We start from the raw sequence: 26,158 nt of genomic DNA on the forward strand, positions 1-26,158 counted from the left end.
TCACTGTCCATTCGGACAATGGGAATCGCGTTTTCTTCAAGATATTGCCCGGTGTTACGTTTTACCGCCATGTGGTAAAAAATGTTTAAAAGTGATTCATTCGTATTAAATCATGTTTGGGGACATGTTTAAAAAATGCTTTGGTAAACCTACATTGAAATCTATAAAACAACAGGAAAGGGGGGGATTATACATATAATCCAAGAGAATTGGCCTCATTTTTATGGTATTGCATTTTGTTAAAAAAGGAAGAAAGTATTTGCTCTGAATGGCTTCATTTGATGTAATGTGATTATTGTCTGTCAATACAAGGATCAATTGTTAGTTAAGAGTGTGAACAAAGGGCTATTTTAAAACTCATATCTCCTAAAATTTTCATACAGCAGTCGCTTCTGATCTTTACGTAACGTACACTGGCCAGAAAGGACAGGCTATTCGGGTTTAATCAATGGCGAGCGCTAGGTCACTAGTAAAAATGTAGAGCCCGCCTGCTTAGCGTGCTTTATATTGCAGTCCGATTAATAAAACGTCTTGACTCGGTGCCAAGTGCATCAAGCGAAACATTAAAAAAACACATATTACAGGGCTTCGCCCATTCAGAGTCCGGGTCGGTATTCTCAAATGGTCTTGATTTCAATATTCCTCACAACGTTGTCATCTTGCTGGTCAAATCCCTAAAGAAAGTCGCTGATCCGCCATTGGGATTTGAATCCACAAATGTGTCCATTTCTAAACACAAATTTTCCGCCACATTATAACTCGCATCATACGGTATTAAATATTTTCTAACTAACAGTGATCTATCAATCCAAACACTTAGAGGCAGCAATCTTCCTTCTCATTTGACTAATGCAACGCCTGCTCAGCATTTGCCTCCAAGCAAAAACACCATGGAATCGAAAATGACTTGTTTTAATCTATATATATAGGTCTCGAAATGTTTTTTTTAAATTTCCCTGTGGTTTACAGAAACTCTAAAACTTACCAGTGGAGACGGTGACCATGGTGTTGTAGGTTACCTCACAGTGACAATTTAAGCATTTTCCTGTATAATACATGAAGAAACGCGTCACATCTTTTACACTCTTAAAACCCACCAAATGTGTTATTTATCTCGCAAACTTGTAAATGCATGCACAGGTAGCGGCGAGTGGCTTGGTTTTTTTTGAGGTGGGGGGGGGGTCACTGACTATTCTCGGCGGTGAGTGGTGATGATGAGATTTTTTTTCCAGAAATGTTCCCAAGCCCCGCCGAAGTCCCGCACTCGCCAGCACCACGAGGAACGCGCTTGTGTGTTTTTTTTCTTTTTTAAGATGAAACTTGATCCAAACTATATACTTAGAAACCATCACTGCAAAAAAAAATCAGAAACACCGACATTCAAAACATCTGCTCTGACAAAACCAAGAACTGACAACCTCTTTATTATTGTTACTGCTGTTACTACAGAGGAATGCCGAGAAGCAACATTTGTGGAGTACTGCGATGCTTGAATCTGAATTTCTCGTTACAGAAAGTGACTTGGAATGGTGCAGTGGAATTCTGTACTTCGATACGTCTGTGACTTCCCCAATAATGGACTATATATAATATTAAACTATGTATATATGTGTATTAGCATATTGAATGGTACTAATATATAAATATAAGTACCATTCCAGGGGCATAGCGTGAACACACCAAACCAAACTCAACATTCTGTCTTCTGTTTCTTCTTTATAGACCAGACGGTAGAATACTTTTTTTTTGCTATAACGCCTGTGCAGTATTTGTTTAACAGAATACCAGAAACACTTGACCAAGCTTCTGAATGTCGAGTGAACCCATTTTCACCCTCACACTTCGCAAACCATTTTAGAAACCGGATTTTCGAGCATTACACCACACCATTACACACCCCGCAGACAGATACACTGCCACTTAGCTTAACGCTAAACGTGACTGCGATCTCTTTTGAATAGCTCCATTCAATATCGTTTTGCACTATTACATTTCTGCAGAATATGCAGAACATAACGGTTAGAATTTTCCTATTGCATTACACTGTATCAATATACACATCTCCTGTGAACAGCACCAGTATTCAAGGTGACTACAGTCTCTTTGTACTGGATAACAGCATTTAAATATAGGATCTGCACTCTTACTTTTCATTAGAATGTGATACCCTTATCAGTATTTTTTTTAATAGTATGAAGCATTACTGTTCAAACTAAGCATTTTCCGAGAAACATTTCAGCTTTTAATGCTAAAAGACATCGATTCATTTCGCACTAAACACCGGTGCTTTTCTGCGACACTGATAAATGTTATTTAACAAAAGCCTGCATGAGACTATGCTTTGAGTAACATTTTTCAGGGCTATTTGCAAAATTATTTATTTCGACCAAGCAGACTTGTATATATATATATATATATTCACGAGTTGGTGTTGAGAGTCACTAACCTGAATGTGTAGCCATGGGGAGGGGAGATGGGAAGTATTTCGCAGGTTGGAAGTGGGCCGGGTGTGGTGCGGTGCTGTGGCCGGTCGAGGCGATTCGTCCGACGGCTCGGTGCGCCAGGGCACCTCGCTCCCTGGCCGCCTCCACGCCGAGCGCATGAGAGAGGAGATGGGGAGGAGGAGGAGCGAATTCCCTGCCGTCCATAACGGACCGAGATCACCCCAATGTACAGATCCACAAAGTCAAACGAGTCTCCGGGAGAGATTCAGACGGATCCAGGCTCATCTGAGTGTTCTGGTTTACAGCCAGCCGGGTCTCCCATGCTCTGCAACAGAAAGAGAATCAGTGATCAATCGCACATCTACACCGTACTTCAAACCCAGAGAAGAGAAACTTTGCGGGCTCCTTCCTTTCTTTCTCGCAGCCGCCATACTGCACCAAGTAGAATAACATCAAATGAAAACTCACACCCTTCTTGATAATTCAAAATCACTCTCCATTTACAGCTCCCTTTCTTCTAATAACACTCAAGCCACAGAATAAAAAAATCAAGATAAACTCACAGCCTCTCTTCAACCCATATATTTTAACAACAGAAGAACGAACACCCGAGACCATTTTAATAATATGTTTTTAAAAATCCACTCTCCCTTATAAATCACACCAATTTACCTCAACACTTAGTAGTTCCAACAATAAAAGAAAATTAAACCAAATATCTGCACTTACAGAGCCTGCATTCAGCGCACGGCACCCGGGGACATAAATTACTCATGACATTCAGAGGATTAAACAATGAAATGTTTATTAAAGGAGGCCCCTGTTTCTAAGACGAATTGGTTTATGCAGCAGAATTTGTACTGTCTTTTGCTTTAACATTTTGTCCAGTTATATGTATAGGATACATTTATACTCCCGCTTTAAGACGGGCGCGTACCCACACTATGCATTGGCGATTCGGTACAAGAGGCTAGCGTTCATTTGGATGCTCGTAATTTGTCTTTCATTTTTCCTCCTTATTTTTCAGCATTTTCTCTCTCTTACCTTCCTTCTTTCTTTATTTCCATCTGACATTAATTTCAAGATGAAGTTACCATTGTCACAACACACTAATAATTACAGAGAGAGCTGTGTGGAATATTTAAAAATGCTAAATCGAGACGTTATCGTTAAGCAAAAGAAATGGGAGATCTCCCTTCTCAACCAATATGATTATCTCAAAAGTCGGTTTTTATTTGTAAAACGAGCCAGTCTGCAAAATATGCACCTAAACCCCAAAAGTATACTGCATTATGCGTCCTGCAGCTAAAACGAATGCATGCTCTTACCTACTCTATATAGATTGCAATTTAAAGTATTGGCCGCAAAGACGTAGCAATTAATCGATTGAGCACGATATACATTTTAAACATAATTAGAATCGAATTGTGTAAAATGCCTGTGTTTGTAATGTGGGGAGTCGAGTTGTCAATTCACAGCACAAAATGACTACTGTTTTCTTCGGTGTGTTCCGTCTTATTCTCCACCTAGCATTGCTTTACAATCGAGGCGTTTATCATCTCGCCGACAAAATAGCGTTGAAAGTTATCACTCATTCTTAATGTTTTTGTACGTTTAGGATTTTTGAAATGATATCGTCTCTCAAAATATCGAATATGAATGAGACATTCCGTATCATTACAGCGCGCTAAGAAAGCTGCTTCAGCTAGAACCGCTCCCCTCTGCTCAATGTCTTCTTGATAATATCAAAGGCAGAGCGGCGATTCTAGAGACTTTATATATTTATTCATTTTTGAAAAATTAGGGAAGCATTTGAGAAGGTGTTTTGGGTGAAGATAAGTGAATGGTAGCTGATCTAAGAGCGCACTGTCCTCACCAATCCAACCGGGCTAGAGAGCGCACAGAGCGGCTACACAACCATGGCGTGCCGCTTGGAGCTTATGCTTCCGTTTTTGCACGGACAAAAGTGGGATTTTACAACCAAAAAAAAGAGAACGGTTTATTGATTACATTGCTTTAATAACAAACAAAGCCGGAAATACATTAGGTTACACTTAAAATAACAAATATTTTAATTTTTATAATAATGTTTGTATTTTGACTTTTATTGTATATATGTAGCAAAAACGTGTACTTACTGGAATTCCGAGTATACACTGCCTTATTGTGAAAAAAGCAAAAAAATACTAATTTTTAATTATCTGGACGCTATGTGACATGCTACACTTCTGAAAAGGTTGCAGTTGAGCACGAGCACTAAAAGATTTCTTTGCTTCAACAACTTGTCTGTACAATGAGGCACGCACTGCTAGCAATCCTGGGCTCTTGTCAATCAAACTGTGTAAACAAGACTCCCATTGGCTGGCGGGTTGCCAGATTCCTGTCAATCAAACTGTGTAAACAAGCCTCTGATTGGCTGGCGGCCAGTCCGCACCGGGCTGCATGAAAAGCAATTAGGGCGCGGCGACGGTTTCGGGGCGCCCCTTGCTCAGAGTTGCAGCAGAGAGATATAAAGGGAAGTGACGGTTTCGCGGCGGCCTCTAAAGAGACCCAAATGGCCCTAGAGCAGAAAAGGGGAAGAGTGAAAGAGTGGAGTTGTAGTGCAGGAGGAAGGTGATCTTTACAGAGAAATACTGAGTGAGGGGAAAAAAGCAATTACATGGGAAAAAAAGTGGAAACGTCAGGCAGCAGATTTTCAGAAGAGAGAGGGAGTCATAGTGATAAGCAACGTGGAAGAAAAGGACAGAAGGTGAAAGAACAATTACAAGACAAAAAGAGGTGCTTGAAAGGAAACAGGAAGAGCGAGGTAGCAGACTTTTCCAACACCAGGAAGGAGGTACAAAGATTACTGCGACAGAATGAAATGACCAGAGAAGCAACAAAGGGATAGAATAAAGTAATTTAACATATATAAGGGTGAGTGTGAGAATTATAAAAAGAATAGGGATAACTGTGACCAAAGGGGAGAATGTGATTTCAGAGTTTACAACTGCAGCTTAAATGGAGAGAATTTCTTTTTTAAAAAATGAGAATCGAAAAGATGCTATGAAGGAAAAAATGTGAGAGCTGAACAAGTTGGAAGAATAACCAATTGTACACGATAGGGTGAAGAAATTCAATACAAGATGCCTGGCGCGAAGAGGAAGTTTGGAAGGCAATGTGCGTGTAGAAAACACATGGTGTGTGCTAGCATCCGTGTGGACATACTTCATTCATCAGTACTGGAGTTTCAAGAAAGAGGAAAAAGACAAATCGAGGTGGGTTTAAAAAAAAGTTTATTTTTCTAATTCTATTTTTGTCTGTCATCCAGCCCCCTCCGCCTTCTTCTGCAACAATGCCAGTCTCTCATTCATATTTATATATATATATATATGTAAACCTGTGCATCTGTTTGGTTCTCTCACTCCCCTTCTTTTTTTCTAACTTGTAATCCTCTCCTTTTTCCCTTCTCGCTCTCTCTCTTTACACCAACAGTGCACAGAGGAGCCCTGTTGAAGCCTGGAGGACCAGTGGATAGGATAATTAATGCAAAATGACTGATGGCCGTTGAAGAAGGCAAGTCCTGCAAAGAGGATTGTGCGTGATCAATGAAGCATCACTGACTGACAGTTTCCTTCGATCTTACACCCAGATCCAACTACCGAAACGAGGATTTGTCACCAGAGGCCGGAGGCTACTCTATACATGCTTGCAATGCAAGGCAAAACACAAAAAAGGGGAAAAAGAAACAGGACGCTTCTTAGAAACGCAATTTTACAAAAAACAACACAGTTCACAGGAGATAGGTATAAAAAGTAGTGTTCGGTTACATCTGAGAGAATGGAAATAACTGCTTGCAGATATTGTATGTTGCATTTAATGTATGCATATATTTTATAAACTTTTCAGTATATGGTTCACAAGGGTTTGCATAAGCATCCGTTTTGTTAGCTTTATATAGATTAACTACACAGACCTGGACTGCAGAGATAAATACGCAGTAAACGTGTTAAAGTCTACAGCCAGCATCTCGTTTCCCCTGCTATACATTGTCAATTTTAGGCCAGTTTCATGAATTCAGAACCAACCAACCAGTGATCTCTGGGCTTTGGATCTGATTCGGAAGCGTGACCGTCAGAAACCAGCTTACTGCAATAAAATGGCAGTGCATTTCAGAGGGAAAATAGCGTCCGGTAAAAAAAATAATGACAGAAATTCGAATAGGAGAGACCCCAGCCAGTTATTTTACTGTATGATTTCAATATAGGTTGTAAAAGGGCCTCGGAAAGAGGGCGACTGTTACTTTAATCCACCCAGCTTTGAGCGAATGTGAGAAATCTCTCTAATAGGGTACTGCATCTGTGTTGCATTATAAGCTGTTGAGGTCACTCTCGTAAATGATAGAAGCTATTGGCACGGCTGCTTCATTACGAGGCATTTTATTGAAGAAAAACGTAAAAGTAAACGGGGCTCAAAAAGCCTGAAAAGCAGCCTACACGCTGCAGTCAGTGGACGGTTGGCTCGGGTTTTTATTTTTTATTTTGCTTTCTTTAATCGTGTGTTTAAGTGGAATTTTCGGAGACATAATCTGGACAGACCACGTTTCGAAAGCGGTGCGTTTCTTTTAGGGGGGTGAGGGGGGGGGGAGAGATCTGGTTTTAGCTTTAATAAGTTGGAACCTACCGATAGCCATAAAGACCACTTTTAAACATCAATTAAGAGAAAGTGTTCCAAAGGTAAACCAGATGTCTGTTCGTACTTAGTATTAAAATTCTAAGTGACTGTAACGGCAAATCAAAGAAAACACATAAAAACCGAAATACTTCATGAGGTTAGATATTTCCTTCTTTAGGCTCGAACAGCTTTTATCAAAAAAATAAAAAAATACAATTTGCACAATGGGCCCTTTATTGTACTATGGCGCTCTCACACAGTATCATAAAGTTACCAATATGTAATCGCATGTAGGAAACTTGCCAAAATGATTGAAAATAAAGACAGCAATCCCCTTTCACGGCTGCGAAACCTTTCTTTTGGCGTCTGTGAAATGACTTTGTACTAAACTTTGCCGTATTTATTTAAGAAATGAATCTGTAAAGACGCGACAAGTCACTAAAACGGTGGAGGTTTTATTGTTTAACAGGAACCCAGCAAAATCTGGTAGTTTCTTTCAAAATTTGTACTTCCAGGGGGAAAGAAGGCAATGGGATCAAATCATGCACAACTGAATCAATTCTATTTTAAACGCAGTATGGTCTTGTTAATCTTCCTGATGGAGTAGTTCACTCGAGTTTTCTTATAGCAAGTTTGCACATTTAAGAATACAGCACACGTGGATACAGTCAATGAAAAAAAATAGCAAAAAGCATAGATGAACACTATGACGGTGATTTCTTTACCAGTATCTTTCCCTGACGTGTATTTCTGCTGGTTGATTTTTCTCGTCAAGGGTGCCTTATGAATTCTAAGTTTGAATGTAGTAAAAGATCCACCACATACGCTGCGTGATCGCCCTGTTGCTTAAGTAAGCACAAAGTGATGGGAGTTTTGTACACTGTGAACTCGACGGCCGTGAGCTTTCAAATCAACTCGAGGAGGTATAAAATAATATATATAAAAGAAATTACGTGGTTTCCAATTTGGATTCCTTTACCATACATTTGCATTAGTACCATAGAAAATTAGACCCTGCTCATCCGATATTCACTGTCAGAAACCACACCTTTATTGCTAAGTTTCATTATTGAGAATGTTTACTTTCAGGCGCGTATGTTGCATTGTATCACAAATATCACTTTCTTCAGTTATTATTCATAGAAACTGGACCCTTTAAATCAAGAGTTATATCTAAGTCCAGAAGTGTAAAATAGTTAAATCCCTAAGTTCTAGCCATTAAGTTCGTCATACATTTACAAGGCTGTCATACTTCGTGATACAATTGTTGCTAGCTTGATACATTTTTTTGGTTCTTCATTACAAATTCTAATGAAGCGAATCAACAACAAGATAGTCTAGGGCTATCTACCATTTACGTTTTGTGAATATTGTTACTTCTGCAGATTTTTAATGGACGTGGCGTTTTCTGAATAAACCCTTACGTGCTCGATCATTTATGGGAGGATCCACGTGTAGCAAATATATACGAGGTGGGACAAAAAGTCAGCTACAGATATATGCTTTGAATATTTTAATATATCCATAAGTAAATAATTAAAATGTTTTTCAACTGCGCAACAATTGAAGAGCCTATTTCCGACGATATGTCAGTTTTTAAAATGTAAATGGACTTTAGTCAATACCGTTTTTTTGCTGGTCTTACGTTATTTTATGTATAGTTAGCGATGAGCTTCTCTATCACTTTATTGGTCGCTACTTTTAAAATTGGGGGAAATAAACTTGAGCGTTCACAACACAAACTTGTCCAAAAGGTTATTGCTTAAGCTAAAGGTATTTTATGACTTGTCATAGCTGTTAATTATCAATTTATTATTCAACAATATGACAAAAATACAATCGATGCACAATATGTAAGGTGGTTATTAGCAATCGCTATCTGCTGATGAATTTATGCATTGTAATGAATTTAATTACCGACCTAAATAAATGATATACGCTGCATGCAGATGGTCATTTTAATATTGTATTGGGATATTTCGCGTTTTTACTTCCACGCCGGAGGCTGCTGGGGCGTTTCTGAGAAGGAGCGGCGAATCGTGACCGCTTCCCCCGAGATGAAAAAGAACTACTCTTGGTTCGAATTGCAACCCTAGCCGGTCTGATGTTGATCGCCGTGTCCTTATCAGTGGGGTTCTCTGAAACATTCAGGGACGGCTCATATTTCAAGAACCGATATTTGATGGAAGGAGCCGAAGTGACTGTGTGTATTTGTGAATATAAAATCCCCAAGTTATTCTACCACATCCATATGCAAAGACTTTGAAAATCAACGCCTGTTGACGTCTGCTTCAAAAATCTACTTAAAACGTATTTTAAAGTCGAACCCCCCAGCTCTCCAGGACCGAAACTTCCCAGTCAATTGTAAAATCACTTAATGTGATTTCTGTTTAATTTAGGAATATCCCACCCGTCAGGCACTGAAACTCCGTGACAGGGTGTAAATCTGCGGAACGGACGGTAACCGTAACTTGCTGGGCGCCGAGCTGCGTGAATGTACTTTCGGTTTCAGATCTTATCAATCGGAAGACGTGGAGGCTGTGGCTAGAAATCTGCAATTTATCAAAAGTAAAATGCGTTTATTTTACAGAGTAGATTAGAGTGAGAGCACAAGAGAGAAATAGAAAGGAGACCGAAGTGAAAGAGAGAGAGAAAAACACGAGAGAAAAATAAACTAGAGGGGGCTGAGAAACCCTAGAGAGAGAAAACAAACATTGCAGCGACTAGGAAGGAGAAGCTGGGCTAGGCTGCGATGCCAATACCCAATTCGTTTTCTGTACTGAAAGGGCAAAGGTTTTTTTATCCGACATGATCTGACACAGAGCCAAAGGGGAAAAAAGTGTAACTAACGTGTGTTTTTCGGGGGCTGCGAGGAGTGAAGAGTCCGTACATCTTCGGAACTAATATTTGTCGGAATGAAAACTCGTTCTTTTCAAAGTAATATTATTTAATTCCTTTCTTCTAAAGTGAAGATAAAACATTTCAACGATATATACAATCTATTCTCTCGCTCTCTCTATATGTGCATGTATGTGTGTGTCAATGCTATAAATGCTCGCACATATTGAAACGTTAAACAAAGAGCAACATCTTTGCCATCTCAATGTCTCAGCTCATGTGCTATGTTTTGGTAATAGATCGCTATATTTCACAAATTCTGGGGATAGTGCTGATGGGCCGGATTTTTTTTTTTGCCATCTATTTTAAAAGAGACAAAATGCTTTTCCAGAGTGGATCACGGACATGAAATGAATGGCAAAGCAGCGAATATAAAATGGCACAAATGCAGCCCCTGAATAATACACTGATTTACAATATAAGTAGATGCTCGTGATGTTTGATCTCACAGAGCGGCCCTGTAAGCTGACCGCGTTTGTTGGTGGATTTCCAGGCTGATCCCAGAGCTGCAGCAGACTCTCTCCCTGATCTGAGTGTGCTCCGACCCGGCTAGTCGCAGGAGAATTCACCAACATCATATTGACAGCGCAGAACTCCTAGAATACAATCTTAAAACACACACACACACACACTCGGACACACAAACACCAATGTTAAATCCTGGGCATTTCATATAACCCGTAACAACACTATGTGGGAAACCCCTGCACGTGTAGCAATGATCATTATTTTTCAAACTGCAATGATACTAAGGTGAAATCTATCACATATTTTATTTATATACGTTTACTTAATGCTAAGCTGGTTCCATAGATTACATTTCCAGCGATGGATAGTCCGAATCCTATTTCATACAGATGGCGATGCCGCCTTTTATTATTTCCCACATAGGCGGTATAAAAAATCAATCTCTATTGCCTAGCCAGCTTTTTGTTTTGTTTTAGTGTTTTTTCCCCCTGCATTTTAAGGAGATAATTAGCAACCTAGCCTTAGTCAGTAGAATACAATACGATGGGAGTTGATTGCACCCAACCCCCATCACAAACAGTTCTCCAAGCCGCGGGGTTCCCCTTTCAAATCCTTTCTTCACCCCCCCCCTCCTCTTTTGTTGTTTAAGACACAATAAGCAATAAAATAAATAAATGAAAAGGGTAAAGATGTTCTGCTTTCACAATCCGACCCCCTTTTCCCGTAATGTGCCTATAATCAAGGTTGGGTTTTATTCACCAATGTGAACCTTAAAAAAAGACTCAGTAGATAGAGAGGGGATTACAGCGTTCTGCATGATTTCACTTCCTCCATGCCAACCGACCTACTATCTGTTCATCGCCAAAGAAAATACTCGAATTTCTGCTATAATTTGATTAAAAAAACAAAAGACGTTTGAGGTTCTAAATGTACTGCAGCCCAAAAGAGTTTAATCTATTTGCTTTAAGCCTGCAAAACAAGATCTAATTGGCAACGTATTTGTAATCCTGCAACTGAAGCCCTGTCAGCTTTTTACACTTTTAAAAAAATAATAGGCTATACCAAACAGGCAATGGATGACATTGCAGAAAAGACCAGTACCGGGTGAGAACTATGGACAGAACCTGAGCAAAAAATTAACACACTGTCATAAATGTGACCTAATTTGTGTGGATTTCATCAACTACATTTTCGCCAGCATAAAGTTGTTTTTATATCACCGGGCGTTTTGTTCTGCAGCAATTTATTACAGATTTATTTGCTCTGATTCCCGATGCATCAACGCGTCCCGGCAGTAATGGAAACGTAAGGAACAATAATTTTTTAAAAATATCAGGCGAAATAATCCTTCCAAATTAGCACAGCCAAACCACCAATAAATGAAAATATGCGCATTTACTTCCGATTTTCAGCGACTAACATTTTGACACGTCTTTTAAAGTACAATAAGAAACATTGTTCTCTGAATCTGAAGTTTATATTAAGTAATAACGGCACTTACCACATTCCAAAGCAAAAATAAGGGGCTCCGCCATTCTCACCCACATTATACTCCCTAACATTTCTAACGGAAACAAAAATAAACCAACTAAGCATGAAATATATAATTTACTTCAAAATCCAGTTTCAAATTGCACATTTCTTTTTCTGAATTTCCAGGAAATCTCAAACAATATCTTTGCTCTTTCATCGCGGTTTCAAATGCGTGCGCATTTTGTACTATAGGTTGGTTGCTTTGAATTGAAAAAAAAAGTTATTTTTAATTATAAAATGAATCGGTAACCCTGCATTCCTTTGCAGAGTAAAAGGCGAGCCCATTGCAAGTACTGTAATGATAAGCTTATATTGCTTGTTATTAGGAGACCGTGTGGTTAATGATTTTAGAGCATTTTATCATTTAAACGGTGTTCAGATGTTTTATATACAGTGGGCCGTTTCATTCCTGTTTTTTTTCCCTCCCATACATTGTCGTGTTTATTTATAAACCGCCGACGAAAAAAAACACCAAAAAAACAAAAGAACATACCGAGACGACGCAGGCGGCAGATCGAGAATGTTTCCTAGAGAAACCCCCGTTGTAAATATCTGGTAGGTTTGTATTTTGTCCCGGATTGACTCTGTTTTGCTGATAGATGGTGCTCAAACAGGATTCTACCTGTCTCCATACAGTATGAGAGGGAATGAACTCGGTCAAACAGATGCGCTCTACGCTGCCACTCTGCTCACAAATTTATGGCTAGCTGACGTGCCTCTTCTCCCACAATGGGGCCGTTTGACATTAACCATAAAATTGATGAGAGAGAAGCGAAATCTAATCTCTTTTCCAGATCCTCTCCGCTTTTCCCCAGTTCTAGTATCCCGCTTTGGTCAGGCAGCCCGCTCCCTTTGTTTCAAACACTGGCGTCTCCGACACAATTTTTTGTTGTTGTGTGTATTTTATTTTATGGGGGGGGGGGGAAGAGAATATTTTTTTAAATTTCCTAAATCTGTGATCTAAAGAGAAGCTACAATTCTCCAAACTTCCTAAACTCGGTCATTGTTGGGTTCACAATATTCAGAACTGTGATAAAAGCACCACTCTCCACTGAACCAGGAACTAGTCACCCTCCCCCAACACTACAGCCTCTAAACAAAAACACTACAGATTCAAAGAAATGAACACACACGCACCAAGAATTATTCTGATTATGGTTTACTTTCTAAAGCTCATCCGTTTACTTTTCTGATTTAATGTTGATCATATTCCGCGATAACAATCGTTCCCGCATTGATCTGTTCGGACTCAGCCCTGCGCGCTATTTCGTTCCTTCCTCCTCTAATTCCCCGCCCAGGACGAGAACGCCCAGGCAGGATTTTATTGTCCTGAACTTTCTGCCGAGGTCATAGCCCTGGGAAAAGAGTGACGTCGTTCTGGGACCCCCTGGAATGACGTCACTCTGCTGTTGCTGCACGACGTCATCTAGGTGATGTCATCAATCACTGAAATTTCAGAACGCACGAAATAGATTCCAGCAACCTGAATATTTAAACCATGCCCTTATTTAAGGAGAAGTTCACCTTACAGAGAAGTTCCACACAGCTTGATATAATGGATTCATCACAGAGTGTATATATTTCGTTTGAAGCCATATCTTCATCTTTTTGCTGATTTATTGATTATTCACATTAATATTGGTAATAGTTTACTTTATCTCCTTCATCAGTTAGTCATTGGAACTGCTACTTTCAACTTTCACAGAGGTTGGGAGCACGGTGGCATGGAGTCGTCTTGGTGGCTGGATCAGAATACATCCCAGTGCATTTTATCAATTTTCAATTGCCATAATGTTGAGGACAATCTTTCTAAACACAGCCAAGTATAGCGAGAATCCCAATTTTGGGGGAATTATGCTGCAAATGGACTATTTAATGTTTACAGCTATCAGTCAGTGTCTACACTGAATACAGGGAGAGGTGAGGTGGTGATACTGTTAGGACTCAGAACTCTCAGCCTTCCTACACTTGGGAACTGGCAACTTCAATTTGGATGGGACCCAATGGTATTTCTAAAATAGAAAAAAACATGAATATGTTTTACAGTACTAGCAATACTCAAGGACAAGGCCTTTATTAGCTTCTTGGAGTATTCCTTTAATTGATTCCTTATATACCTTTTGCTCAAAAGAAAACAAATCAATTGAACATTTATTCTTTTACAGTGACATTGCACAACCATTCTGGGATAATATTTCCTCTTGATCATCTATTATATTTGGTTGTTTGATTTGTGTTTGCAGAATGTGATATTGCAATCCAATTCATTAGCAATTCACAAAGAAGACATGATAAGTTAATTTTTCTAGCTTTAGTTGAGTATTGTGTTTGACAAATTTATTGTAACTAGCAGGGTAGATAAAGGGGAACCAGTGGATGTAGTATATTTGGATTTTCAAAAGGCATTCCATAAGGTGCCACATGAAAGGTTGTTACACAAGATAAAGCCTCATGGGGTTGGGGTAATATATTAGTATGGCGAGAGGATTGGGCAGAAAACAGAGAGTAGGAATAAAAAACTCATTTTCAGGTTGGCAGGCTGTTACTAGTGGAGCGCCACAAGGATCAGTGATGGGGCCTCAGCTATTTACAATCTATATTAATAACTCAGATAAAGGGACCGAGTGTAATGTATCCAAGTTTGCTGATGATACAAAGCTAGGTGGGAAACAAAGCTGTGAGAAGGACACAAAGAGTCTGCAAAGGGATAAAGACAGGTTAAGTGAGTGGGCAAGAAGGTGGCAGATGGAGTATAATGTGGGGAAATATGAGGTTATTAATTTTGGTAGGAATAGTAGAAAAACAGAATATTTTTAAATGGTGAGAAATTATTGGTATTCAGAGGGATTTGGGTGACCACGAAACACAGAAAGTTAACATGCAGGTACAGCAAGCAATAAGGAAGGCAAATGGTATGTTGGCCTTTATTGCAAGGGGGCTGGAGTACAACATTAAGGAAGTCTTGCTCAATTGTACAGGGCTTTGGTGACATCACACCTGGAGTACTGTGTACAGTTTTGGTCTCCTTATCTAAGGAAGGATGCACTTGCCTTAGAGACGGTGCAATGAAGGTTCACTAGATTGATTCCTGGGATGAGAGGGTTGTCCTATGAGGAGAGATTGAGTAGAACTCTCTGGAGTTTGGAAGACTGAGAGGTGATCTCATTGAAACAAATAAGACTCTGAGAGGGCTTGACAGGGTAGATGCTGAGAGGCTGTTTCCCCTGGCTAGAGAGTCTAGAACTAAGGAGCATAGTCTCAGGATAAGGGGTCGGCCATTTAGGACTGAGATGTGGAGGAATTTCTTCACTCAGAGGGTTGTGAATATTTGGAATTCTCTACCCCAAAGGGCTGTGGATGCTCAATCATTGAGTATATTCAAGGCTGTGATCGATAGGTTTATGGACTCTAAGGGAATCAAGGGATATGGGGATCGAGCGGGAAAGTGGAGTTGAGGTCGAAAATCAGCCATGATCTTTTTGAATGGTGGAGCAGGCTTGAGGGGCCATGTGGCCTGCTCCTGCTCCTATTTCTGATGTTCTCACGTTCACTCACAAAATAAAAGTTATGTAACAAACTACTCTGATTATTTAATTCTTTGTAGGAGTCATTAAACTATCACGTTGCTGTAATAAGAAAATTGAATGACCCTAGAATTTTTTTAACTATTTGATTATGTATATGCAGCCTTAAGCTCTCAGTTAATTTATTTTTGTCTTAAAGCCCCATTGTATTTTTCTGTCTCTTCATTAATAGTTTGAGTGAATGGTAACCAAAATAATTTTTCATATCACCAATTCACAAATATCTGCTGGGTTAAACCTGTTACGTTTCTGTAATAATTTTGAATAATAAATAAGGAAAAAATAAGTATGAGATATATCATTAGTACAATATAGACCATGGATTCAGCTTTTTGCAATTGCTTTTACTCTGCCCCTAAATAGTCTTCCTGCAACAGTCACACGGGGAGGGAGCGGGGAAGTTCGATAAAGTTACAGATAATTTAGCCGTAGAATAAAAAGTCACACTGAATCTGTATGAAAATTATTACTTTTATAGTCTGTAAAGGTATCAGTGAGTCTTTTCCCAGTTTGGCCAAGTGCGACAGGCAACCTTCATAACACCAGCTCTCCAATGCCCTCATTGAAGAACATTCTTACCACTCGCAGATCATCCTTGCCAGTATCTAGATACCAATTCAATGGCTATCATCATGAAGATCATCCAACAGCATCAATGTCTGGATACTGTGGCCTTGATATTAGCCCCCCACCCCTCATGACGGGCAGGAGACCGTCGGGTGGGGGTGTTAAAAATTTTAAAACGGGGAACGCATCCCCAACCCGCCGCATGTGTGTATACCGCCATTTCTATGACAGTGGGTAGTGTGTCGTGCGAGTGATGGGACACTTCATTAACATATTTAAATCAGGCTCCCACAGTGCAGTTGGGAGCCTGATTTAAATTTAACTGTTGCCGACTAGGTTTCCCATGACTCAAGAAACCTGGCAGTAGAAGGGAGACGGGAGCTGACAGCTCAAGAAAGTAAATACTTTTTACAGCACTCCTTGTGGGCCAGAAGGAGCAGGAGAGCACCCACCGGCCCCTCAAGGAAGCTTCGGTCACCCCTCTGCCGATCACGGCCTCCTCCCCCCTGCTGCGATCAACGACCTCCCCCCGCAACAAGCCCTGATCTTCTGCTCCCTCCCGCGATTGCCAACCTCTCCCCCCCACCAAGCCCCAATCTTACATTCCCTCCCTCCTGATTGCCACTCTATTCCCTCCCACCAACAAGCCCCAATCTTACATTCCCTCCCTCCTGATTGCCACTCTATTCCCTCCCACCAACAAGCCCCAATCTTACATTCCCTCCCTCCTGATTGCCACTCGATTACCCCCCACCACCAAGCCCCGCTCTCTCGTTCCCTCCCTCCCAATTGCCGCTCTATTCCCCCCCACCCCACCAAGCCCCGATCTTTTGCTCTCTCCCTCCCGATTGCCAGGGATCATCCCCAAGGGTCCATGGCAGCAGCCCCGGCAGTTGGCCAGCCTGTCAATTTGGCCTGCTGCCGGGCGGCAAACGGAAGAAAAATATTAGAAAAAGGTCCTGCCGTTAAATTCGGCAGGACCTCCGCGTCCCCAGCCTTGCCGGGTTTTCCCCACTTTATCGAACTTCCCCGCTCCCTCCCCGTGTGACTGTTGCAGGAAGACTATTTAGGGGCAGTAGCCATATGTGCCTAAATGATTGTAAACAACACTGTCACTGGCAATGTACTATGTTTACACAACAGGTCTTTATTTTGTATGTGGTCTTTCCACATTGCCAAGATATATCTTATGCACTATATCTCAAACTGAGACTGCGTCAAAGCAATAAAAGCAATATATTGGCAGTTGCTATGTGAGATGACAGTACAGACATTTTCGTTGCGATTTGAACAACATGGTACTGGAAAAGTGTTACCAGAAGTCATTCCACTCTAGGCGCAAATTAAATGCAATAGCTAATTTTCTTGTATATGTCATTTTTGTCTGACAGCAGATTTCCCAGCTCGGTAAACTCCACCTCAGATAATGCTTTGTTATTCAAAATGCTTATTTCAGTGGTTCCAGTGCCACACCACAAGAAAGATTGTCTGAAACACTACGTGACAGTTTTGTCCAGTAGGTGAATTTTCTAAACATATTTAAAAACTAAATAAGAGGTACTCTTTTGTCAGTACACTATAGAGTAATTAATAAGGAGGATCCTGTTGGGTGATTTGGTGATTCAGCACATGCTGCACCACAGATGGTAGTCTTCAAATTCGTAAATGTGATTTCCCACATGACGAGTTTTCCTATAACAATTGTCCAGCGTGGGATGTGACAAAGCAGAAGCCAGGTATTTCCCACATGGAGGGAGAGAGGGATAATAAGTAGTCCAGTCACCATGGTGTGCTCTTGAATACCTTCGACTGGCATGCTATTCAATAAGAAGAAAGAATTTGCATTTGTGCCTTTAACATCCTCTGGACATTCAAAATGCTTTGCAGCTAATGAATTAATTTGAAACGTAGAGAAATGCAGCAGCCAATTTACACACAGCAAGGTCCTACAAACTGACCAGTGGTAGTGTTGATTGAGGGAGGAATGTTGAACAGGACATGTGGAGAATTCCCCTGCTCTTCTTCAAATAGTGTCAAGGGATCTTTTATATCTGAAGAGCCAGACAGGACCCCTATCTAACATTTCATCTGAAAGATGACAACGCTGACAATTCAGCACTTCCTCAGTATTGCACTGAAGTGTCACCCTAGAGTATGTGGTCAAGACCTTGGATTGGGCCTTGAAACCATGACTTTCTGACAGAGATGAGAGTGCTTCCAACTGAGCCAAGCCAGCTCATTAACAGAGGCCTGGGAGCAAGAGGCAGTTCCTTTATCCAGTTGGCTATAGGGGGAGCTCATACAGTGCCTTTTTAGTAGGCATCAGTGGAGAGAGGGGATGTTTTGCTTGCTTTCAAGATACGTTAAAGGCACTGTTTGTATGAACAAGAAATTCTTTTTTTGCAGTTCAGAAATTCTGTTTACAAACCACAGTCTCCATTATTAAAATGCACTGAATGTACACTTTTGGAAAATTTCCAAAGTAGGATCTTCATATTACATCTTTATTGCAAAAATTGTGTCAAAGTTATATCTCATCTGCCATCTTTGATTCTACTAAACAAAGACGATTGCTAAATTAACAGTTTAGACTGCACAAACTGGCAACATAATTGTAGTTACTCCCTTATCCTTGCTGTTAAACTGAGTGGTGGAAGGGACATTACTGGAACTAGCAATACATTATTTGGGAAAGGAATAAACTCCTTTAAACAATTTTTTCCGATAACAATAATTTTAACAATTTCTTTATGGTCTTTGGAGAAAATATATGTTTATAATGCTCTTCAGAGAAAAGATTGCTTGGATTTTAAAAGCCTGGATATTGTAGGAGGAAGGGAAGACTGAGTGAGTTTAATGAGGTCTATGGTTTTGAGTTCCTGGGAAATTACAAAACTTTGTGATGATTCTTGATTTCAACACAGTGAGGTTGAGAAGACAAGGAAGAGTGTGTAGAACAGCATATTTGCAGTTTAGGAGAAGCAAGAGAGGAAAGTCCAGAGGAGTACAAACCATAGTACTGTCAATAAAACAAAGACAAGAAAGGTTGCAAGGAGAGAGAGGTTTGAGACTAGGAGGGAACAAGGGACTGCTTATAGGATGTCAATCTTTTGATTGTATCTTGTCCTGAAGTGTAAGACCAATGTTTGAAGAACCTCCCCAGATGTAGCATCAGTATTCGAGTTGTGGATGGACTTGGGCTTTACAGAAAGCTGAATTGTTGAGGGGAAAATATGTGTTATAGAGTCATAGAAGTTTACAACATGGAAACAGGCCCCTCGGCCCAACATGTCTATGTCGCCCAGTTTATACCACTAAGCTAGTCCCAATTGCCTGCACTTGGCCCATATCCCTCTATACCCATCTTACCCATGTAACTGTCCAAATGCTTTTTAAAAGACAAAATTGTACCCGCCTCTACTACTGCCTCTGGCAGCTCGTTCCAGACACTCACCACCCTTTGAGTGAAAAAATTGCCCCTCTGGACCCTTTTGTATCTCTCCCCTCTCACCTTAAATCTATGTCCCCTCGTTATAGACTCCCCTACCTTTGGGAAAAGATTTTGACTATCTACCTTATCTATGCCCCTCATTATTTTATAGACTTCTATAAGATCACCCCTTAACCTCCTACTCTCCAGGGAAAAAAGTCCCAGTCTGTCTAACCTCTCCCTATAAGTCAAACCATCAAGTCCCGGTAGCATCCTAGTAAATCTTTTCTGCACTCTTTCTAGTTTAATAATATCCTTTCTATAATAGGGTGACCAGAACTGTACACAGTATTCCAAGTTTGTCATGAAAAAGAAAACAAAGCTTCTTGGAGACTGATCTAGCAACAAAAATGTGGGAGTTCCACTTATGTTCAGATGAGATTGTGAGACCAGTAGTGTCAACAGATAAAGAAGGACTAAGGTTAAAGCTGTCAAAGGTAGGAGGTGACAGCTGTTAGTTGGAATTATGAGAGACATGAAGAAATTGCTTCTTTGAAGAACCGAAAGGAGCAAGATTTTCATAGCCCATCAAAGGACATGGAGGAGATCAACATATAATGATTCAGCCACTGTGATAGAAATGGAGATATGGTCTGATCCAATATACTTGAGTTGACATTAGTTTGAGTCTATTCATGCTGTCTCAATTTACATTTTGTTTATTATTTATTTATTCTCAGGAGGCAGGAGAGGCTGGCAAGGCTGTATTTATTGTCTATCCATAGTTGCCCTGAGGTGGTGAAGCTGGGCCTTCTTCTTAAGCTACTGTAGTCCTTGTGGTGATGAAACTCCCACAATGATGTTAGGTAAGAAATTTCAGGATTCTGACCCAGAGATGATGAAAGAGTGTTCACGTCAGGATGATGAGTGACTTGGAAGGGAACTTGGAGATAATGGAGTTTGCACAACATTGCTGCTCATCCTTCTCAGTGGGAAAGATTGCAGGGGAGGGAGATGCTGATTAAGTAAGCTTGCTGCTGTTCAACCTATAGATTGCACATACCTCAGTCACAGTGTACTGACGATGAAGATAGTGGATATTGAGTCCAATAGTGCGGGCGCCAATGAAGCGAACTGCTCTGGCTGAAAGGTGTCGAACTTCTCAAGTATTATTGCAGCTATATCCATCCAAGCAAGTGGCGAGTGTTCCAGCACACTCCTGACTTGAGCTTGTAATTTCCTAGAGGGGTCAGGAGATGAGCCGTTCATTGCAAAATACCCAGCCTCAGCCTCTGCCCTGCTCTTGTTGCTATGGTGTTGATATGGTTGGTCCAGTTAAGTGCCTACACAATGATAATCCCCAAGATATTGATGGGGGAACTTGACAATAGTAGTGTCACTGAAGGTCATGGGGAGATGACTGAGTGCTATCTCATTTGAGATGATCATTATCTGGCATTTATGTGGCGCAAATACCTGCCACTTGTCAGCCTAAGCCTGAATGTTGTCTGCATCCTGCTGTAGACTATCACAGGCTGCTCCATTCTCAGAGGAGTTGTGAATAGAGCTGAACACTGTGTAATCCTCAGGGAACAGCCCCATTCCTGATTTTATAACAGAGGGAAGGTCATTGATGAAACGGCTGAAGATGGTTGGTCCTAGGATGTTTACCTGAGGAATTCCTGCAATGATGTCCTGGGACTGTGATGGCTGGCCTCTAACAACCACAACCATCCTCCCTTTGTCAGTAAAGTGATGGAAGTGGGGCTAAGGCTAAGGCCCCACTTCCATCACTATGGAGTTAGGTCACAGATCAGCCATGATCTCATTGAATGGTGGAACAGGCTCGAGGGTATAGATGGCCTACCCCTATTCCTATGTTCCTATGTTCCTAACAGGTATGACACCAGCCACTGGAGCATTTTCCCATTGATTGTTAGTTTTGTTTGGGCTCCTTGATACATGGTCAAATGCTGCCTTGATGTCAAGGACAGGTCCTGTCACCTCTCTTCTGGCATTCAGCAATTGCGTCCATGTCTGTATGAAACTGGTAAGGTCTGAAGCTGAATGGTTCTGGCAGAACTTGAAATGAACATTGGTAAGCTGGTTATTGGTGAGTTGGTGCTATTCAATGCATTATTTGTGACTACTTCCGTCACTTTACTGACAATGTGGTAATTGGTCAGGTTAAATTTAACCTGTTTAGTGGTTGGAGCATAGCTGGGCAATCGTCGACATTGTTGGGTAGATGTCAGTGTCATATCTGTACTGGAAAAGCTCGGCTAGGGAAGCGGCTGGCTCTGGTGCACAGGTCTTTAGCACAACAGCTGGGATGCTGTCAGGCCTCTTAGCCTTTGCTGTGTCCAGTGCACTCAGCCACTTCTTAATGTCACGTGGAGCAAACTAAATTGGCTGGACACTTGGGGCCCTCAGCGGGAGGCCGAGTAGGATTGTCTAATCGGCACTTTTGACTGAAGAAGCTTGCAAACACTTCAGCCTTGTCTCTTGCACTCACATGCTGAATTCCACCATGGCTTAGAATTGGGACGTTCATGAAGCCTTCCCTTCCTGTTAGTCCAACCAATGCTAAAAAAAGAGGATGGTCAGGAGCAGTGTTGGCCCCTTAAAAACTGAAAGTGGGGATATTGTCATTGACAAAGGGGAAATGGCGGACATGTTGTATAATTACTTTGCGGCAGTATTTACAGTAGAAAAAGAGGATAGCATGCCGGAACTCCCAAGAAAACTAATATTGAATCGGGGACAGGGACTCAATAAAATTAACATAAGTAAAACAACAGTATTGAAGAAAATAATAGCACTAAAGAGTGACAAATCCCCAGGACCAGATGGTTTCCATCCCAGGGTTTTAAAGGAAGTAGGTGAGCACATTGCAGATGCCCTAACTATAATCTCTCAAAGTTCTCTAGATTCAGGAGCCGTCCCTCTAGATTGGAAAATTGCACATGTCACTCCGCTTTTCAAGAAAGGAGAGAGAGGGAAACCAGAGAATTATAGACCAGTTAGCCTAACATCTGTTGTGGGGAAAATGCTGAAGTCTATAGTTAAGGATAGGGTGACTGAACACCTCGAAAATTTTCAGTTAATCAGAGAGAGCCAGCATGGATTTGTGAAAGGTAGGTCATGCCTGACAAACCTGATTGAATTTTTTGAAGAGGTGACTATAGTAGTGGACAGGGGAATGTCAGATGTTACTTATATGGACTTCCAGAAGGCATTTGATAAAGTCCCACATAAGAGACTGTTAGCTAAGATAGAAGCCCATGGAATCGAGAGAAAAGTACGGACTTGGTTAGGAAGTTGGCTGAGCGAAAGGCGACAGAGAGTAGGGATAATGGGTAGGTACTCACATTGGCAGGATGTGACTAGTGGAGTCCCGCAGGGATCTGTCTTGGGGCCTCAATTATTCACAATATTTATTAACGACTTAGATGACGGCATAGAAAGTCTCATATCTAAGTTTGCCGATGACACAAAGATTGGTGGCATTGTAAGCAGTGTAGATGAAAACATAAAATTACAAGGAGATATTGATAGATTAGGTGAATGGGCAAAACTGTGGCAAATGGAATTCAATGTTGGCAAATATGAGGTCATCCACTTTGGATCAAAAAAGGATAGAACAGGGTACTTTCTAAATGGTAAAAAGTTAAAAACAGTGGATGTCCAAAGGGACTCAGGGGTTCAGGTACATAGATCATTGAAGTGTCATGAACAGGTGCAGAAAATAATCAATAAGGCTAATGGAATGCTGGCCTTTATATCTAGAGGACTAGAGTACAAGGGGGCAGAAGTTATGCTGCAGCTATACAAAACCCGGGTTAGACTGCACCTGGAGTACTGTGAGCAGTTCTGGGCACCGCACCTTCGGAAGGAGTGCAGCGTAGGTTTACTAGAATGATACCCGGACTTCAAGGGTTAAGTTACGAGGAGCGATTACACAAATTGGGGTTGTATTCTCTGGAGTTTAGAAGGTTAAGGGGTGATCTGATTGAAGTGTATAAGATATTAAGGGAACAGATAGGTTGGATAGAGAGAAACTATTTCCGCTGGTTGGGGATTCTAGGAGTCGGGGGCACAGTCTAAAAATTAGAGCCAGACCGTTCAGGAGTGAGATTAGAAAACATTTCTTCACACAAAGGATGGTAGAAGTTTGGAACTCTCTTCCGCAAACAGCAACTGATGCTAGCTCAATTGTTAATTTTAAATCTGAGATAGATAGCTTTTTGCCAACCAAAGGTATTAAGGGATATGGGCCAAAGGCAGGTATATGGAGTTAGATCACAGATCAGCCATGATCTTATCAAATGGCAGAGCGGGCTCGAAGGGGCTGAATGGCCTACTCCTGTTCCTCTGTTCCTATTGTGGACAGACATAGCTGCAACAGGTAGAGTGGTGAGTACAAAGTTAAGTAGGTTACTTCCTTGTGTTCCTCACCACCTTCAAACTTGGCCAATGATAGTTCAAGTGACCCACTCTTGGTGGTGGACATTGAAGTCCTTCACCCAGGGCATACACTTTATGCCCTTACTTCCCCCAAAACTTCTCCTGACTGTATACCACCATGTCCCCACTTCTGGTGGGTGAGGACATACCCAGGGTCGGAAGAATCTGGGATGTTGGCTGATAGCTATGATTCTGTGAGTATAACTATGTCAGGCTGTTGCTTAACTAGTCTCCCAAGTTGGACACCAGTTTCTCCCTGCTAGTCCAATTACGGCTAGCCTACCATTAGGCCATTAGCTTGTAGCATTATCTGGAGTAGAGTGGGAAGAATTCCAGCCTTCATTGACAGGCTTATGTCTCCAGATCCTATCAATGAGCTGACTTGTCGTGAAGTACTACAGACCTGCTTAGCTCAGATATTCGATTGCCAAGTTTGACACGGCGGATCAACTCAGTTCCAATTGCCTATTATTGAGCTTGGAAACAATGCGACTCTAAAGAGACCCCACTTACCACCCGTCCCAGGCAAATAATTACAAATTGGTCTTTGGACAATTATAATTGCAGATTTGAGCCCTATTAGGAGGACAGCAAATATCTAATTCACCAATATGAAATTTTCCAATGTCCAGGCTAACTATTCTTATGGGTTTTCTGAGCCAGATTGCCAATTTGTGTTGAGTTATGAGTTTGGGGCTTTAGATCCACATCTAATAGGAAGTGGGTTGAAACTGCCTAAAATTCATTTCACTTTAGGACCCTTAAGGCTGGCAGAGAGATGACACTTTTATCATTTTGCAGTGTATTCAAATTCAGGTCCCATCAGTGAAAGAACAGGGGGCTTATCTACTGTGTTCCTTGTCTTCTTGGTAACACTGCTAAAATGTATTGATATTTTTGTAATACTTAGACTGCCTAATGCCAGCAAACTAGGTATACTGTTTTCAGAAAAACGATGTTCTTCACCAGTATCAACTAAAGGCCAATGAAGTTGCAGGAATGTGCAGCTTTCAAACATGTGATTTTCTAAAAATGGGATTTCACCAGTGACAACAAAAGTGCCAGTTAATCACAACACACCTGCAGTAATGATCCTTTAACACTTCTCGAGCAGCTAATGAGCCACTTAACCACAGTAATCCAGATGAGGAGTGTGAAATTATTGGAGAAAATGTCTAAATTCTAGCAGAAAAAAATCTGATTTACCAACAAGGTTCTGGAAGTGCCAGTAAGCACAGTGATGGAGTAGTGCAAGCACATGTGGTGGGGAAGAATGGCCCTTAGTACACAAAACAAAAACACAAGACCTGACAGGCAGGGTCAGAAATTGGGTAAATTTTTATCTTCACCATCTGTACAATAAATTGGTGGAGCAGTTCACCTGCCCATTGTAGAACTCGCCTGATAATCATTCCATTTATTTCAGGTTACCGCCAGATTACTGCCACGCGGTGAAGATAAAAATTTACCCCGATATCTCTACAACATAGAGGACCTGACAGGATCTCTGAAAGAGGATGTACAAATAAGAGTACAAAGGTAGTCGATACAATGGGAGCATTCATTAGAAATTCTCTTATTTCTCATGAATGCTGCAACTGTTGCTATGAATGCTTTGGCATCCAAACTCGAATATACAATCATGACAAGCTTCAACTCTCGTGGAGAATTGTTCTCGGCAACCATTCCAGAAGAATTCTGGTACCTCATGAATGCCCACTGTTCTATGCTCACACAGATCAGTGGACATCATGAAAAGGTGCCCTCCAGCAATGACATATGTGGAGTAGCTCAGAAGCAGTCTGTTGGTAATTGTAAATAAAACCAGGAAATACTGGAGAAGACAGCGTCAGCATCTGAAAAGAGAAAATATAAATTAATGCTTTGACTGTAGACCCTTTGTCAGAACATCAGAAATGTTAGCTTTTTTCTCTCATTTCAGATGCCGATGGACCAGCACTTTCTCTTTTTATTTTAGATTTCCAGAATTTGGAGTTTTTTCTTTTTACTTCTACTATTGGCATTCAGTCCAGCAGCACAAGTTACATTGGACAATGCTTCTGAAAATACAAGCACACAATAACTACAGTAACAATGACTCTTGCCACTGATGC

The 26,158-nt window shown here is 40.9% G+C and overlaps 1 protein-coding gene and 2 long non-coding RNA genes across 4 annotated transcripts in view; 2 read left to right on the forward strand and 1 right to left on the reverse strand.

Annotated features, from left to right (window-relative positions):
* The window catches only part of bahcc1b (BAH domain and coiled-coil containing 1b), a 220,666-nt gene extending 215,935 nt beyond the window's left edge, over positions 1–4,731 (reverse strand). For both annotated transcript variants that reach the window (XR_010966970.1, XM_068004128.1), the window contains exons 1-2: positions 4,583–4,731; positions 2,447–2,769 (exon numbers count right to left, since the gene is read on the reverse strand). Coding sequence is in view for 1 of the 2 variants with exons in the window: in XM_068004128.1 (XP_067860229.1) it covers positions 2,447–2,648 (202 nt within the window). In the remaining variant the exon portion in view is untranslated. The remainder of the gene's footprint in view (positions 1–2,446; positions 2,770–4,582) is intronic.
* A 216-nt stretch (positions 4,732–4,947) lies between these two features.
* Positions 4,948–7,453, forward strand: LOC137341150 (uncharacterized). Its single transcript, XR_010966971.1, has 2 exons — positions 4,948–5,701; positions 5,919–7,453. It is a non-coding gene; the product is annotated as an uncharacterized lncRNA (long non-coding RNA).
* Positions 7,454–12,468: 5,015 nt separating this feature from the next.
* LOC137341384 (uncharacterized) lies at positions 12,469–25,679 on the forward strand. The gene is made up of 3 exons (XR_010967021.1): positions 12,469–12,551; positions 20,318–20,443; positions 25,471–25,679. It is a non-coding gene; the product is annotated as an uncharacterized lncRNA (long non-coding RNA).
* The last annotated feature ends 479 nt before the right edge of the window (positions 25,680–26,158 follow it).

The sequence above is a fragment of the Heptranchias perlo genome, chromosome 23 (genome assembly GCF_035084215.1).
Source record: "Heptranchias perlo isolate sHepPer1 chromosome 23, sHepPer1.hap1, whole genome shotgun sequence".
Lineage (NCBI taxonomy): Eukaryota > Metazoa > Chordata > Chondrichthyes > Hexanchiformes > Hexanchidae > Heptranchias > Heptranchias perlo.